This window comes from Cervus canadensis, chromosome 1 (genome assembly GCF_019320065.1).
Source record: "Cervus canadensis isolate Bull #8, Minnesota chromosome 1, ASM1932006v1, whole genome shotgun sequence".
Taxonomy (NCBI): Eukaryota; Metazoa; Chordata; class Mammalia; order Artiodactyla; family Cervidae; genus Cervus; species Cervus canadensis.
In genome coordinates, this window is record NC_057386.1 from 97,098,321 (window position 1) to 97,116,949 (window position 18,629).

The 18,629-nt window shown below is 39.4% G+C and overlaps 1 protein-coding gene across 1 annotated transcript in view; it reads left to right on the forward strand.

Moving 5' to 3' along the window:
• Positions 1-18,629, forward strand: part of C1H4orf45 (chromosome 1 C4orf45 homolog) — a 125,865-nt gene that overhangs the window by 59,853 nt on the left and 47,383 nt on the right. Inside the window, exon 4 of the mRNA XM_043487439.1 lies at positions 6,746-6,804. Within this exon, the coding sequence (XP_043343374.1) occupies positions 6,746-6,804 (59 nt within the window). The remainder of the gene's footprint in view (positions 1-6,745; positions 6,805-18,629) is intronic.

Here is an 18,629-nt window from a genome sequence, read left to right on the forward strand (position 1 = left end):
AGACCATGAAAGCAAAAAGCGAGATAGGTATCACTGACGAGCGGTCCCTGCGCTGTGTCCAAAGCGGTTCTGTGAACAGCAGGTTGGTACCTGGGGCACTTTCTCTCCACATATCACCAGGCTCCCCAGGCCCAGGTTCCCAGTCAGTGTGGGCTTCCTCCTTCTGGCTGTGACTTTGTGGATGATTTTTGGTGAACTGGAAAAAAACAGACATCCTGATCCTCACATCTTTTTTTAGGATGTGGAGATGTGAAAACAAAAGAAAGGATAGAAAGAAAGAGAAGGAGGGGGGAAGGAAGGAAGGAAATAAACTCAAAGCAATTTAGAGCCTAGTGACTGATTTTATTTCTAATTAAAGAAGGCTAAAAATGCACCATGGTGGTTACCAGCTTCTGTAGGGCTAAACATACATGTTGAGTATGCTTTTCAATGAAAATATAACCTTTTAAAAAAAATTGCACTTCTTAAAATTAGTATTAAGCATACTCCATAGGTTTTCAACAAATATTGTTTGATGATGCTAACAAGATACAAAGCTAAGAAAAATGTATAAACTAGAATGGGTTCTAGTAAACTTCACATTTAACTCCACTATCAGGCTTCTTTGAATATACTGTCAAGAATTCAGAAACTTGGGCTTGATCTAATATCCCAGGGACAGGTGGCTAAAATACCAGGACATATGTTTTCGGAATCTGGCATTAATCCTGGCTTTTTGAGATGTTTGGAAGAAATTCTAATATCATTATAAATTTAGGATTATAGTTTTCCCTATTATTCATATATAACACTTCTGAAATATGTCAGCTGTGTTGACAAAAGTGCCTAGAATGCATAGCAATCTGGAGCTAGCTATTCTCTTCCCAGGACTCAAGAAATCTTAATTGAGCAAATTGAAAACAACCCATTCAATAGAGAGGCCCCTGGTATGTGGTCCCACTGTCTCTGGACACACAAAAAATGGCACTGAAAATAAGTGCTTTGGGGCCCATGTGGGCTCTTGCAGTTGGGGAGGAATTCATAGGAAGTTTCTCTGTGTTGTCATCATTGTTGAAGTTTTTAGGGTGACTATTGGCCTGCACAGTGCCAGCCACATCTCAAATGACTGTAAGCAACTTGAGGTGTGAGATCTGTCTTACTTGACTTTTTATTGACAGCATCCACAGCCTTCTTCCTAGTGCTTAGCACGGCCTAGAAGATCATGAAAAAATGATGCGAACTGGAGACTGAAATCTCGTTCTTTTTCATGCAGTCTTTGATAAGAAACCAAGTTGCAGAAGGAGGTGGGGGAGGGGGTGTGTGGAATGAGCTTTTAAGTGTGCGTGAGCTTGAGAATTATTCTCCTCCTAGGCTATTCAATAGTGATTCAAGGACTACTTAGCTTTTCTTTTTTATTTTTTGCTGAAACTTAGTTATAATGTTCTGTTCACAAAGCCGGTGCAATCACCCCTAGTGCAATTCTGTACTGTAAAGCTAATTGGACAATTAACTTGGGAGGAACACACTTCCTGACCTTTGAATTAACAACAGTGCCAACACATTAGAAAACTCCGAGGGTGAGAGCAGTCGCCAACCAGGCACTTAATTATATTTCAGGAACTGTGGCCTGGACACAAGCAGAGACTTGGGAAGCTCCTGTGTAGCTTTCCTGTAGCTTGAACATTTGAGTCCACTCATATTTCAGACCCTGGTAGGGACCATCCACCAATTATGGATAAAAGACTGGTTGCAGAATGATTGGCTACTCATCACAAATCCTAACAATTCCCAACAGAATAAGTTCTAGTCTTGCTAGAAGTCCTCATGTATCTTGAATTATCACGTGGATAAGGAAAACATTAATCTCCCTGGAGAAGTACAGAAAAAAACAATAGAAATGTGCCTTCTCTCTGAGGCTAAATAAGGCAGTTAGCATTTATAATGCTTTTCAAGACAAATCTATGTGTGTGGTCTTAATGAAAAACTGAATATGGAAAAAGAGCCAGCTGAAGAATTTTTTATTTTCCCCTATTTGCATGCTAATCTGCCCACTATCCTTTATAATGTTTCAGTTTTCCCATTGATAAAATGGGCATTGCATTAGTTTTCTGTTGAGCATTATCTATTGCCACTAAGTTAGAAGCTGAAGCTCTAGTACTTTGGCCACCTGATGTGAAAAGCTGACTCATGCTGGGAAAGACTGAGGGCAGAGAAGAGGATAGTAGAGGATGATACGGTTGGAGGACATCACTGACTCAATGGACATGAATTTGAGCAAATTCCAGGAGATAATGAAGGACAGGGAAGCCTGGCGTGCTGCAGTAAACAATAACATCTTAAAGCAACACCATTTATTTGCTCACAGAAGCAAATCATAGATCAGAAGTAGATCAGAAGTCCAGGGAAGTCTAGGCGTGATTCTCTGCTCAGAACTGAATTTCAAAGTGTCAGTTGTGACAGTGATCAAATCTGAGGTTTGGGGGCTCTTCCAAGTGCATTTGTTTGTGGCAGATTTCAGTTCCTTGTGGCTATAAGACTGAGGTCCTATTTCTCTGCAGCTGTCAGGCAGGGACCAGTCTCAACATCAAGAAGCTGCCCACATCCCTTTGTCGATGGTCCCCACAATCTCTAAAGCCAGCAACAGACGCTCTCCCTCATGTCCAAATCCCTCTCACATTTCAAATGCCCTTTGCCCAGAGGAGCCCAGGTCCTTTAAAGAACTTGAATGATGAAGTTAGGGCCACCAAGGAGAAACTTCCTTTCTTAAAATCAGTTGGTTTGGAATCTTAATTATACCTTAAAATCCCTTCACAGCAGTACCTAGGTTAGTATTTGGCTGAATATCTGAATAAAGGTTTATATATAAGGGAGTGAGCATCTTGAGAGTTTTTAGAATTCTGCCTTCCACAGGGAAAATAATGTCATGTAATATTATTATAATCTTAGAGTATTGTCAAATAGATTAGGTGAGATAAATGTGTAAAGCACTTAGCATAGTATCTAGTACAATAAGTCTAAAGAAGTGGGATCTAGTATTATTAATGCCTCACTATACTATGTTTTCTTGCCTACATGAATTTTAAAATTATATTATGATAAGCACTTTAGAAACATAATGGAATATGTTTCTCATTATTTGGATACTCTACAGAAAACACATACTATGGTCAGAGTCAAGGAACACAGGAAACTTAATGTTTAGTCTGTTTGCTAAAATTTGGTGAACTAATTCAAATTATTTTAAACCAGTGCAATAAAAAAATGGGAGATCAGAATATAATTCATATTGGTACTCAGCTCAAGTCTCCATATCCTTTGGCATGAAATGAATTATGGGCCTCTGCATTGTTGTTCACTTTTTGCTTTTTAGTAAGAAAAATGCATCACAGAATCCATGCCTTAAACACTGACATTTTTCAGGGAGAACTGTTTTGTTTCTACCCCTGCTCTGAATGTAAAATGAATGCTTCAAATGCTCTACCCACACAAAGGCTTGATGCCCCCTTTCTTCCTTCAATAGTTCCAGTCGAGAATAGGCAGCATTATGCAATTTGGTGACCAGGCGCCAACAATGAGAATGCTTCTCCCTGGCTGTGGGAAGAAAAGCAGCTAAGGGGTTAACAGTAATATTTTGCAAATGGAGGCAAGTGAAGAAAAAATTGCATTAGCATAAGAAAAGGTAGGCTTAGGGGATTTTCCACTCCACTGTTTGGTATAAGAGCTCTATGTTACCACGGAGGAGGATGGCAAGAGAAACCCTAGCGTTATGCTGTTCTTGTAATGCATGGCCATTGTACTCATCCTACTGAAGAGAAAGTCCTCCTAGTTACCAAGATGGGAAATGGTCCTTTCTAGCAAGAAAAGTCACAACTGGCTATATTAGGAAAAACACCCTGAGTTAAGCCTGGCAAGAAAGTAAGAGGATTCCTCAGTTAATGTCACTTCTAGAGGAGAGGTGGTTTGTGATTAAAAGTAAAAATATTAAGCAATGATTTTCCTTATTAACTAGAATGGACCTCAATGTCTGTAATTAATTTCACTTAAATTTAATAGCTCATTTGAGAAATTGTGCCTAATTCACAGTATCTAAATGTAATTAGCAGATATTTCTTTTTCCTTAATACCTAGACTTATTTAAAGATTGCTTAATAGGGAATATCCAATTTCAAGTTATAATTATTTTTGCTAGTTGAAAGCAGGCAAAATAACTGCAAAGATTCTTACTGATCTCCTTAGCGTAGAACATACACTACTCAGTTCTTACCTGTTTCTATGAAGGTGCTGAATTCGTTTTTGAATCAGTCTTTGCTTCACTTTTATGAATAACTGACCAGTAAAAAAAAAAAAAAAAATTTTTTTTATTCTGAATTTCATTAGATTTAACAACAAAGTGAGCACAACTGTACAAATAAATCATGATGAATCTCATTAATTAAGACAGAAGGAAAAAAAAAGAAAAAAAGACAGAGAAGGGTCAGCTTATTTTAGATAAATTTCTATGACATTATATGCTGATAACTATAGGAGAAATAGGGTAGGGTTAGAGGCTAATGAACGCATTGTGTGTTTCTAAGGAAAACCTTTCCAGATTAAACCAGTAAAAGTTTGGGTTATTAAAAATGAGAACAAAAATCAAAGATCATCCCAGCCCTGGAAAATTTGCCCATAAACTGATAATAAAATTATTTGTAAGTCAGTTGATAAGATTGATATTCAGGGAATAGGTGTCAGGAATCAGTTGAGACTCAGGAGTTTGGGGGAGAATGGATACATGTATATTTATGACTGAGTCCCTTTGCTGTCCCCCTGAAACTATCACAACATTGTTAATTGGCTATACCTCAATATCAAATAAAAAGTTAAAAAAGAAATCAGTTGAAAAACAAAAATTTTGCCATTACAGACAGATTGTTGTTATTTAGTCGCTAAGTAGTCATGTCTGACTCTTTGCAACCTCATGGACTGTACCCTGCCAGGCTCCTCTGTCCATGGGATTTTCCAGGCAACAATACTGGAGTGGGTTGCCATTTTCTTCTCCAGGGGATCTTTCCAACCTGGTATCAAGCCCGCATCTCCTGCATTGACAAGAGGATTCCTTATCACTGAGCCAACAGGGACATCCTAAACACAGATTATCACTTTTCAAACCTTTGGAATAGTGGCTTAGCCTTGCATTTAAGTCTTGTTTATTTTGTCCCTTCCTTTGTTGATTATTTTACACGTGGACATTAAAGATCTAGAAGTGATCAAGTTTTCAGATCTTCGTCACTGAGAAATGACTTAAATAGATCTGCTTTCCCAACACAACCCTTGATCAGGAAAGGCGTTATAAAGCAAAGCTTGAGGAAAAGGGAAGAAAACAGGGGAGATAAAAAAGAGTACCAGTGATTTATTTAAGGTTAGCATTATGGTATGATTTTGCTACTTTCCCCCCTTTTTCCTTTTTATTGATGTATTTGAGGTTCATTTACAGTGTTGTGTTAGTTTCTGGTGTGTAGCAAAGTGGTTCAGACAGATAGATAGATAGATTCTCTTTCAGCTTATCTTCCATTGTAGGTTATTACAAGGTATTGAGTATAGGTCCCTGTGCTATACAGTAGGTCCTTGTCTGTTATCTATTTTATATAAAGTAGTTGGTATCGGTTAATCCCAAGCTCCTAATTTTTTCCTCCACTCTTCCATTTCCTTTGGTAACCATGAGTATGTTTTCTATGTCTGTGAGTCTGTTTCTGTTTTGTAAATAAGTTCATTTGTATAATTTTTTTGGATTGCACATGTGATATCAAATGATATTTGCCTTTGTCTGATTTATTACACTCAATGTGATAATCTCTAAGTCTGTTTATGTTGCTACAAATGGCAGTATTTCATTCTTTTTATGGCTGAGTAATAGCCCATTGTATATATATCCCACATCTTTAACCATTCATCTGTTGATGATGCTGTTAAGATGCTCCATAACTTGTCTATTGTAAATTATGCTGTAATGAACATTGGAGTGCACATATCTTTTCAAATTATAATTTTCTTCAGATATCTGCCCAGGAGTCAGATTGCTGGATCATATGGTAGTTGTATTTTTAGGTTTTTAAGAAACCTCCAGACTGTTTTCCATAGCAGCTGCACCACTTCACATTCCAACCAACAGTGTAGGAAGATACCTTTTTTCTACACCTTCTCCAGCACTTACTATTTGTAGACTTTTTGATGATGACCATTCTGACCAGTGTGAGGTGATACCTTGTAGTAGTTTGGATTTGCATTTCTCTAATAATTAGTGCTGTTGAGCATCTTTTCACATGAGGGTAAGGTGATGTGAAAAAAAGCTAAGCTGAGTCTAAATAATGTCATGTTATAGTTGTTGGGGGGAAGGGATCGTTAAGGAGTTGGGATGGATATGTACACAGTGCGCTATTTAAGACTGGTAACCAATAAGGACCCACTATGAAAAATAAAAAATAAATGGTAAGTCCTGGTTTTGAGTGCATGCTCATGTAGATACAGGATATTGAGATGTTTCGAGATTGCAGATGACACTTTCTGCAGACCCAACACCTGTCCTTTTATAGAGAGGGCAGGGAAAGCACAGAGGGTCAGATTTATTTTACTTCTTGTACCTTTTCTTCTCAGTTCAAGAATCAAAAGACCATCTTTCCTCAACTGAATCTAGCATTTCTTGTTTAATTGCTCCACCTGACCCCCTCTTTGACTAGGAACCCAGACTCTCAGACATGTTTATGCCCATTGAATTTTCTTCTTTTTACAGTATGAAGACCACAGTCACGCTGCTATTGACAAACTAAGCCACAGATACCAGAGCCCATGGTAAGCATACTTACATCATTTAATTAATATTTCCTCCTAAATTAGTAACAGGGTTAATTTCTTTTTACTGGAGTGAGTTGCTTTATAATGCTGTGTTAGTTTCTGATGTACAGCAAAGTGAATCAGCTCTACGTTTACCTACATCCCCTCTTTTTTGATGTCCTTCCTGTTTAGGTCACTACACAGAATTGAGTAGCAGTCCCTGTGCAATACAGTAGGTTCTCATTATCTCATTATCTATTTTATACCTGCATTGTTCTTCAATTACTCACTCGTGTCCAACTCTTTACGACCCCATGGACTTCAGCATACCAGGCTTCCCTGTCCTTCACCATCTCCTGGAGCTTGCTCAAGCTAATGTCCATTGAACCGGTGATGCCATCCAACCATCTTGTCCTCAGTCATCCCCTTCTCTTTCTGCCTTCAATCTTTCCCCACAATCAGAGTCTTTTCAAATGAGTCAGTTCTTTGCATCAGGGGGCCAAAGTATTGGAGTTTCAGCTTCAACATCAGTCCTTCCAATAAATATTCAGGACTGATTTCCTTTAGGATGGACAGGTTGGATCTCCTTGCAGTCTAACAGACTCTCAAGAGTCTTCTCGAACACCACAGTTCAAAAGCATCAATTCTTCGGCGCTCAGCTTTCTTTATAGTCCAACTCTTAGATCCATACATGACTGCTGGAAAAACCATAGCCTTGACTAGACGGACCTTTGTTGGCAAAGTAATGTCTCTGCTTTTTAATATGCTATCTAGGTTGGTCATAGCTTTTCTTCCAAGGAGCAAGCATCTTTTAATTTCATGGCTGCAATCACCATCTGCAGTCATTTTGCAGGCCCCCCCCCCCAAATAAAGTCAGCCACTGTTTCCACTGTTTCCCCATCTATTTGCCATGAAGTGATGGGACTGGATGTCATGATATTAGTTTTCTGAATGTTGAGTTTTAAACCAACTTTTCCACTCTCCTCTTTCACTTTCATCAAAAGGCTCTTTAGTTCATCTTCGCTTTCTGCCATAAGGGTGGTGTCATCTGCATATCTGAGGTTATTGATATTTCTCCCGGCAATCTTGATTCCAGTTTGTGCTTCATCCAGCTCAGCGTTTCTCATAATGTACTTGCATATAAGTTAAATGAGCAGGGTGACAGTATACATCCTTGATGTGCTACTTTTCCAATATGGAACCAGTTTGTTGTTCCATATCCAATTCTAACTGTTGCTTCCTAACCTGCATACAGATTTCTCAAGAGGCAGGTCAGGTGGTCTGCTATTCCCATCTCTTCAAGAATTTTCCACAGTTTGTGGTGATCCACACAGTTAAAGGCTTTGGCATAGTCAATAAAGCAGAAATAGATGTTTTTCTGGAACTCTCTTGCTTTCTTGATGATCCAACGTATGCTGGCAATTTGTTCTCTGGTTCCTCTGCATTTTCTAAATCCAGCTTGAACATCTGGAAGTTCTTAGTTCATGTACTGTTGAAGCCTCACTTGGAGAATTTTGAGCATTACCCTATTAGCATGTGAGATGAGTACAATTGTGTGGTAGTCTGAGCATTCTTTGGCATTGCCATTCTTTGGGATCGGAGTGAAAACTGACTTTTTCCAATCCTGTGGCCACTGCTGAGTTTTCCAAATTTGCTGGTATATTGAGTGCAGCACTTTCATAGCATCATCTTTTAGGATTTGAAACAGCTCAACTGGAATTCCATCACCTCCACTAGCTTTGTTCGTAGTGATGCTTCCTAAGGCCCACTGACTTCGCTTTCCAGGATGTCTGGCTCAAACTGACTGATCACACCATCATGATTATCTGGATTGTGAAGATCTTTTTTGTATAGTTCTTCTGTGTATTCTTGCCACCTCTTCTTAATATCTTCTACTTCTGTTAGGTCCATACCATTTCTGTCCTCTATCAAATCCATCTTTGCATGAAATGTTCCCTTGGTATCTCTGATTTTCTTGAAGAGATCTCTAGTCTTTCCCATTATATTATTTTTCTCTATTTCTTTGCATGATCACTGAGGAAGGCTTTCCTCTCTCTCCTTGCTATTCTTTGGAACTCTGCATTCAAATGGGTGTATCTTTTCTTTTTTCCTTTGCCTTTCGCTTCTCTTCTTTTCACAGCTATTTGTAAGGCCTCCTCAGACAATTTTGCCTTTTTGCATTTCTTTTTCTTGGGGATGGTCTTGATCCCTGCCTCCTGTACAATGTCATGAACCTCCATCCATACTTCTTTAGGCACTCTATCAGATCTAGTCCCTTGAATCTACTTCTCATTTCCACTGTATAATAGTAAGGGATTTCATTAAGGGGAGGAATGGGGCAGGGCCAGTGAGATGAGAGCACAGTGGAGGAAGAGGGAACCAGCCTGTTAAGAACAGCAGCTGGATGGTGAAGGGTGGGGCCTTTAACTATGTAAATGGTTGTTTTCAATGAAAGAACAAAAATATAACTTTTTTGGTTAAAAGCCCCTCATTTCATGCTGTTGGCCTAGAAACCATCTTAATGCATTAATGTTGGTTAATCAATGTAATCCTACTAAAGTCACACAATGGCTTGAATTGGCACTCTCTTAAGGCAGCTGGTAACCTAAAGGAAACATGTCTAGCACAAGGCATGTTCAGTTACAGGAAAAGAGCAAAACATAGACTTATCATCTATTGGAACATATAATTCAGATTTCTAAGGGAAAAGAGATCAACCAGCATTGCTGTTACAGGAGTGCAGATTCAATAATGCCTTTGTTCTCCTTAGAGTTTTGGAGGTCAGTGCTTCTGCACTTTGGGGACACCGCTGCTTACAAACCTTCTGGCCTCACTCTCAGGCTTGGCAGAGGCTCTGAAAGAGGATGACTCTACCAGCTCCAGGTGTGCCCACCTGATTGCATTCTCTTAGCTGTGCCAAGAGCCAACTCCTTCCTGGGCAAGATTTGTGTTTAGCCTCCCCGACTGTTTGCATGTTCTGTCGTCAGTCAACTGCGTTCATTCAATAAATCCAGCATCTCCTATAATCAAAGCACTGCTAGACTCTTCAGCCACAGTGCTGAACAAGTGCCTAAGAACAAAGAGAAGTCACTGGGGACTTCCCTGGTGATACAGTGGATAGGAATCCACCTGCCAAGGCAGGGGACACGGGTTCAATCCTCAGTCTGGGAAGATTCCACATGCTGTGAGCAACTAAGCCCATGAACCTACTGAGTGAGGCCTTGTGCAGCAATTACTGAAGTCCATGTGCCTCGAGCCTGTGCTCTGAATAAGCGAAGCTGCCACAGTGAGAAGCCCATGCATTGGCATCTAGAGAGTAGCCCCCGCTCGTCTCAACTAGAGAAAGCCTGTGTGCAACAACATAGACCTAGCTCAGCCAAAAAAATAAAAATAAATGAATAAATACATTTAAAAAAAGAGAATTCATTGAAGGATTTAAAATAGGGAACAATGTGATCCAATTTTTTTTTAAAAGATCACTCTGGAATATTGAAGTGCTGCATGGAAAAAAAAATTGAAAAGTGACAAGATAGTTGTGGGAAGCTCAGCCAGGAAACAGTTTCATTTCAACAAGTCGCTCTTGAGTTCTGTGTGCTCTGTAAACAATCCAAAATCAGTTGTGATGGTGGAGGTTGTGAGAAGGAAAGGATTTGAGCTCAGCTTTCAAAGGAACGCAGGCTTCAAATAAATGAGGAGAAGAAGTGATGATGTTTGCTATGACAACGAGGAGTAAGAATGTATTCAGATATAGGACAAAAGAGATTTTTAGCATTATCTTAATTTTATAGGAGAAGAAATTGAGCTTCAGATGCCAAGTAAGATACACAAACACAGGTTACAGAACTAATATCTCAGTCCAAGTTGACTGATTCCACAGATCTGGGTTGGGATCTGGGCTTGAATCTTTTCAGAAGGCTCTTCAAGTGATTCTGATGATCAGTCAGGGCTGAGAATGACTTGTGAGGACTGAAAGAAGAAGGGGATGAGCCTGGGGCACCCACACCGAGGAAAAGGTGAGTGAGCATCATGGAAGAAGGAAAGAGCCTCAGAGGCAGGGATCTGAGGACAATGGGAGGCTGTAAAATGCAGGGAAAAACTCAAAGAGGAGGGTTTATACAAGGAAATGGAAATCCAAGAAAACAATAACAGACAAATATTTGGAAGTTATCAATGGTCTCAGAAAAAGCATTGGAGGAAGAGAAGAATGAGTTGAGTGCGTATAAGCAGCATTGAAGAATTGTCGGCTGACGTAACAGAGCCAAGAGACTGCTCTGATTTTGAGACCAGAAGTCCAGTCAAGGACAATGACAGGATTTCCTCGCATACTTTGAAAATTTAACTTTCTTGAAATCAGGATGTGTTTTATGGTAGTTGTTTACAGATGTAGTGACTCTCTTTCTGACCCCAAGTTAATCTGTTATTGAATCAAAGGTGTGCTATTCAATTTATTGCATCTAAAACTGTCATTGTTATTTGAATAAAGCTCACCTAGCAGTCGTGATCTTCAGGGTAGGTGGGGGAAGGTCAAGATTTTGAGCCTCATTTACAAGTGTAAATGCAAGAGATCTGGGTTCGGATCCCTCGGTTGGGAAGATTCCCTGGAGAAGGGAAAAGCTACCCACTCCAGTATTCTGGCCTGGAGAATTCCATGGACTGTATAGTCCATGGGGTCACAAAGAGTCGACTGGACACCTCTGAGTGACTTTCACTACTACTAATAAAGACAGGTAAAAACATACTTCAGCAAACTTGAGATGAAGGTCTGCTATGTGACAAGTTCTCAAAATTTAAAAAGTAATAAGCAGGGCCCTTGTGCCCAACTCACAAACTTTCAGGACAGATAGATGGAAAAAGAAGATTTCAATACAACATCCACTGATGGAGAATGATCACAATAACCAGGTGTGGGTTGACTTTATTCTTTTCCCTTCTGAATTAAAGGAAACATTCTTTTGTTTTAAATACATAAGTTTCTCTAGACAGGAGACCTGATAATTAACTCATTTTTATGTGGTCTCTTCTCGCAGCTGGGTGTTTTCCAATATATACAAACAGTAAGTCTAATTTCAATAAGAAGAATGAAAAGCACAGATAGAAAGTGGGAGAACAGTTTACAGTCAAATGAAGAGTCAGTTTATAAGAGAATGTACTGCAAATAGTGAATCAGCAGGACTTTTTGTCTTGAGACGTGAAATCTGTAAACGTTACACGTTACTGAAAATTGTAGAGCGTAGCAGTATACTGCTTTCTTTTCCTTACTTTTAACATAGAGTTTGCCATATAGGGGTACTCAATACTTGGTGAATCAGATATAAAAGACGAAATCCCTGTTCTTATTGTACTCAGAATGGCACAGATTGGTACAGCTCAAGCCGGAAAAACTGGAGGACTTTTGGTCATGAGGACTTCCTGAGTGAGGTGAAATTTAAGCTGCATTTAGAAGGAGAACATTAGGAAAATCTCTGGTTGCCTCCCTGGGTAAACTTGTTATCCATGCACATGAAAGGCTTGCTGAGATTATGAAATCAACAGACGCATTCACAGGCAAACCTCCTTCCAGAAAGGCAGTGCCAACATGACTGTGCCCTTAATGTCACTATGAAGTTGCCTCTTTGCCATTTGTTTGCCAAGGTATCATTTGTCTTCGGACTAATGTCTTCACGGTCTGGTGGACAGTCACTGTCAGTAGATTGTGGGGTTGCGGGTGTGAGTGTCGAGGATGCTGCAGATTCTGAGGTGAGGGTGACCAAACTAGGTGTCAGTCAAGAAGAGAGGAGCAACATTAGTTTTAAAAAGTCAAAATTAACTAGAACATCCCCTAACTTTTCATTTATTTGAGGGTCACAGCTCTTTTCCGTGGGTTGGCTCTCCTGTGTCTGCCTCCCTATAATCAAAGCATTTGTTTGTCAGCTCCCATTCTCAGAAGGTGCCCAGCATGGCATAGCTGAAATGAGTATCAAGAAAAGCTGGCTTCACCAGGAATTTATCCTCCTACAGGAAAAAAATGAAGGCGGTTTAGCTGGAAAGGAGTCCAAAAGTGTTTGCAGTGATGCAAAGTCAGAAATAGCCTAATATCCCCCAAATGAGGGATTGCAAGCAGTGGTGAAGTGGAATCTATAGTGATTGAGAGATGTAGTACATATATACAATGAAATATTACTCAGACATGAAAAATGAAACAATGCCATTTGCAGCAACATGGATGGACCTAGAGAGTGTCATATTGATTGAAACAAGCCATAGAAAGACAAATAGCACATGAAACCATTTATATGTGGAATCTAGAAAAATGATACAAATGAACTCATATACAAGGCAGAAATAGACTCACAGACATAGAAAGTAAACTTATGATTACCAAAGGGAGTAGGGGGAATAAATTAGGAATTTGGGATTAATGCACACATGCTACTATATATAAAATAGATAAAACAACAAGAACCTTCTCTATAGCACAGGGAATTTTACTGAATATTTTGTAGGAACTTATAAGGGAAGTTAATATAAAAGAGAATATATATATTCTTATATATATATATACATGTGTTTGTGTGTGTATATATATATATATATATATATATAAAACTATGCTATACTCCCAAAACTAACATGATACTGTAAATAAACTACACCTCAATAATAAATAAATTAATTAAATATCTTTAAAAACAAATAATTACAGTTCATACAGGGGAAAGAGGGGATTCTGAAGACACTTCCCACATTCCAGTCCCCATTTTAACACCTGGAAGCTGTGGCACCTGTGACAAGTTATTTAAACTCTTTATGCCTCAGATTTCCAATCTGTAAAACGATTATAACAGAGTCTACTCCTCTGGAGTAGACGTTTTATACAGATGTGTTGTTATACACACAGCACTTAGAACAGTACTTGGTACATATAGTAAATGCTCAGTAAACAGTGTGACCATATGTTTATCACCTAAAATAGGACACTTTTGAAAGTAAAACAGGAAGCTAATGGAATTAGGTCACCTGGACAACAGACTAACCTGAAGGTATCCTGAGCAAATCAGGGCATTCTATTAATAAACATTCTCAATTTGTTAAATGAAATACATTGAAATAAATAAATTTAAATAAATCGATTAAAATTCTTATTACATTGTTAGGAAAAAGAATCAGTACAGAGATTCAGTGTGGGAGAGAAACTTCACACTATTTCACATCATATTTCACACTATAGAGTTAATCTCACAAAAGTAGAACAGAAAGTCCAAGAGACAGAAAAGAAGAAAGTAAAAAAGAAGAAAGAAAGAAAGAAATTAAAATTAAATTAGTCTAGTGTCTAATAGACCTCAAAAGGGATCAGAGAAAACAGAAGAAAGAAAATTAATAATGTAAGAAAATTTCTCAGAAGGGAATACGTGAATTTCCAGATTGAAAGGCTCTATCAAAGAAAAATGACAACAAGTGTATTAAGACATGTCACTGTGAAACTTCACTTCTGGGATGAAGACAATTGCCAAGCCTTCCAGAGGGAGACTAGGACACGTACAAAGGATCCGGAATCAATAAGGCATCACACTTCTTGCCGGGGATCCTAGGCTCTCGAAGACACTGGTCAATGACTGCTCTGTCTGCTAGAAAGTGACTGTCAACCTGGAATTCTATACCCCGCTCAACTATTAAATGGGAAGGTAGAAAAGAGACATTTTCACACATGTAAGTACTCCCAAAATGCATTGTTTCCTAAGAAGCAACTGGAGAATATCATCTAGCAAGATAATAAGGGAAAATCCAGGAAAAAGGAAGGAATATGATCAAAGAAGCAAGAGACCCAACAAAGGTGACAGGCAAAGAGGATTCTCAAGATGGTAAAAGAGAAGACCAGGAAAATGGACGTGCAGGAGCCCAGAGGAGGACCAGGGCAAGTGGGGGCTCCCCAGGGAGCACTTACTTTATACAAATATTGAGTGAAGCCCTGAAGAAGCAAATGAGCTGAAAGTGGGTGATTTTGGAGAAGGCAATGCTGGGACAGGGAGCAGAGAGAAATGGGGAGTATTGTTCATTATAAACATTTTAGTACTACTTATTTATTATTTATTCATTTTATTAAAGTATAGCTGATTTAAAATATTATGTAAGTTGCAGGTGTACAATAATTAATTAGGCTGTGTTCATTCTTAGTTGCAGTATGCAGGATCTTTCACTGCAGCTCAAAGACTTTTCTAATTGTAACTTGCAGGCTCTAGGGCATGCAGGTTCAGTAGTTGTGACAGGGAGTCTTAGTTGCCCTGCAGCATGTGGGATCTTACTTCCCCAACCAGGGATCAAACCTGCATCTGCTGAATTGGAAGGTAGATCCTTAACCGGTGAACAATCAGGGAAGTCCTACAATATTGTGATTCACTTTAGTACTATTTATCTCTATTATGCATATGTACCTAAATGATCCCATTCAAATGGAAAAAAATTAGCATCACATTATGTGCAATGTACAAGCATATTATTTGATAAAAATGAAAGTGAATTATAAAGTGAGAGAAATAGAAACTCAGTTGAGTTTTAGTAGCTAGGGTTCCTAAGTTGAAAAAATTTCTAAAACTAGGACTTTCAGTACTAAAGAAATATGCACTGACCTGAATAAACAGGGCTTTCTGTTTATTCACAAAGGTAGAAGGTGTGCCTGTATTTGGCATGAATTAAGGGGTGTGTAGAAAATTGCCTGTTTTCTTTCATAATGAAATACTGCCAAAGCCAGTTGTTAAACTAGCACAGACTTAATGACAGCCACTATTTAAAAATATATTGGTACATAAATACTTGCTTTTCTCTTGGAGTTGTTTTCCTCAAAACATCCGTAAATCTTGACAACTTTCTATTTTAAGGCTGTCAGTGACTGGCACTTTGGAGGGATTTCTGTGAGCATTAAGGAGCAAAGTGCTGCAATTTTTAGAATTTTTGTTTTATTGAAGTATAATTGACTTACAATGTTGTGTTAATTTCTACTGTACAGCAAAGTGACTCAGTTCAATTCAGTTCAGTTCAGTTCAGTCGCTCAGTCGTGTCCGACTCTTTGCGACCCCATGAATCACAGCATGCCAGGCCTCCCTGTCCATCACCAACTTCTGGAGTTTACTCAAACTCATGTCCATCGAGTCAGTGATGCCATCCAGCCAACTCATCTTCTGTCGTCCCCTTCTCCTCCTGCCCCCACCCCCTCCCAGCATCAGGGTCTTTTCCAATGAGTCAACTCTTCACATGAAAAAGTGACTCAGTTATATATAAATATATATAATATTTGTATATTCTTTTCCATTCTGGGTTATTGCAAAATATTGAATATTGCTCCCTGTGCTATACAGTAGGCCTTGTTGTTTATCCATCCTTTTAAAAAATACATTTCTTTGGCCCTGCCAGTTCTTAGTTCCAGAACTCAGGATCCTTGATCTTCATTGCAGCATGCGGGCTCTTCAGTTGCAGCATGCAAACTCTGAGTTGTGGCTTGTGGGATCTAGTACCCTGACAAGGGGTCAAACCCAGCCCCTCTGCACTGGAAGCCTGGAGTCTTAGCCCCTGGACCACCAGAGCAGTCCCCTATCCATTCCTTATATAATAGTTTGTATCTGCTAATCCAAATCTAACCCTTCCCCACCCGTTTTCCCCCTTGGCAACCACAAGCCTGTTCTGTCTGTGAGTCTGTTTCTGTTTTGTAAGTAAGTTCAGCTGTATCATATATTCAAGTCTATATATAAATGATATCATATGGTATTTGTCATTCTCTCTCTGGCTTACTTAGTATGATCATCTCTAGGCCCATCCATGTTGCCGGGGGTGGCATTATTTCATTCTTTTTAATAGTTGAGTAATATTTCATTGTATTCTTTTGAGGTTATCCGCACTCATTCTTCTTTTTGTTACTTAAAAACTGCCTCTGCACTTCTTCCTCTGGACCCACCCACTCCCAGCCTCCTCCCCTGAGATTTCTCTCCAGCAGGGTGGTGCAAGGGGAGGCCTCTCAGGAAGCTCCGGTGCAGTAGAAACAGCTCAGAGGTCCCAGGCTGGTCCCCACTATGGGGCCACACAGATGGTGGAGGCCCATTTATTCATTCAGTAAATATCCAGCTGCTGACCTCATGCCAGGAACTGGAGATTCAAGAGTGAACAAGATAGACATCGTTCCTGCCTTCCTTATATTCTATCAGGAAAGACAGGACAGACACAGCCTAATGTAAGGCCAATCATTTCACTGTAGGACCTGTTGTAAGGGTGTGCACAGGCTGCCCGTAAATGTTTCTTGTTGGATGAGAGGCTATTATTCATCCTGGGATGGAGCACTTAGAGCAGAAGAATATGATACAGCTGTGTTGGAAAGGAAAGTTAGTGGAAGAGACAGTGCTGTTATTCTTAAGAAGAAAACTTACTGGGCAATCACTCTGTCCAGGTGGAGAAAATTCAGTCCGTGTCAGAAGAGGACCCTTCACTGCAAATTACTCTCTGTGGAACTTCTGAAAGACACTGAAGCTGAAGTGTGTGCAAAAAAGGCACTTCTGACTTGCTGGCCTGTTTTCTTCCCTTTCTCAGCGTTACATACATCAGAACAGTGGCTCTTAGGGCTTGTTTCAGGAGACCAGTGTCACTGAAAGAGCAGCTGCTGGTCCTAAAGTAATAGCTTATTGTGTTGAAATCCAAGCATGGCCTGCAATCCAATACAGATGTTAGGCAAAGACAAAGACAGTTGATGTGCTGAAAAGAATACAGAAAAAAAGGGGGGCAAGGTGTGTTAGTGTTTTGATTGTTTCATCTTGCTATAATTGAGTCAAAATGTTTTTTAACTTTTTATTCTGTATGGGGATATAGCCAATTAACAGTGTTGTGACGTTTTAGGTGAACAACAAAGGCACTCAGTCATACATATACATGTATCCATTCTCCCCTCAATTCCTCTCCTATCATGGCTGCCGCGTAACATTGAGCAGAGTTCCACGTTCTATATAGTAGGTCCTTGTTGGTTATCCATTTGAAATACAGCAGAGTGTATATGTCCATCTCGAACTCCCTAACTATCCCTTCCCTCATCCCTCCCACTGGCAAATATGCCCCGACTGTGGTCATTTCAAACATCCTGTTATTACTGTGTTCATTGACAGAAAGGAACTTCAGTCCTTGTCCTCTTTGAAGAAAGAATTTGGCAAAGAGACCAAGACCGCAAAGTAGGTCCAGTGTTTATTAGAAGTACAGCAAATGTGGGAAAACACACAGGTAAATTCTCAGAGTGAGGTGTACCGTATAGGGGTAGCTTAGGTTGTTAACTCGTTATTGACCAGGGGATTTTTGCAGAAACCAATGCCTGTGGCTGGCGACTTTTCCTTTGGCTGGCCAAAAATTATTTCACTAACACTTCATGGGTAATTACATCCAATAGTTACACCTGACACACCTGTAAAGTCTTCTAATTTTCATGAAACGTTGCCTTCAGCCCACTCTCTGTAGAAGCAAAGGTGCATCCTCTAGCACTGTGTGTTTAATGTTCACTTTCAGTATCAGAATCAATCACCAAAGTCTTTTGTCTTTTTGTTTGCCTAATATTAATATTCACATCGTATGAATCAGAACTATATTCTCAAGCACTATCACTTCTGAGACATTGTGTTGCTCAGACAATCAGAGAAAGTACCTGCATAAAATTCACTGAAAAATTCTTCACTCAAAATTTCACATGCATTATTTTTAAAAACTTTACACTTATAATATACACAAACCTGGAACAAAAACCTATCTGCAAAATGTGAATTATAACAACAATCATGTGCATGCATGTGTGTTCAGTCATGTCTGACTCTTTGCGACCCCATGGACTGTAGACCGCCAGGCTCCTC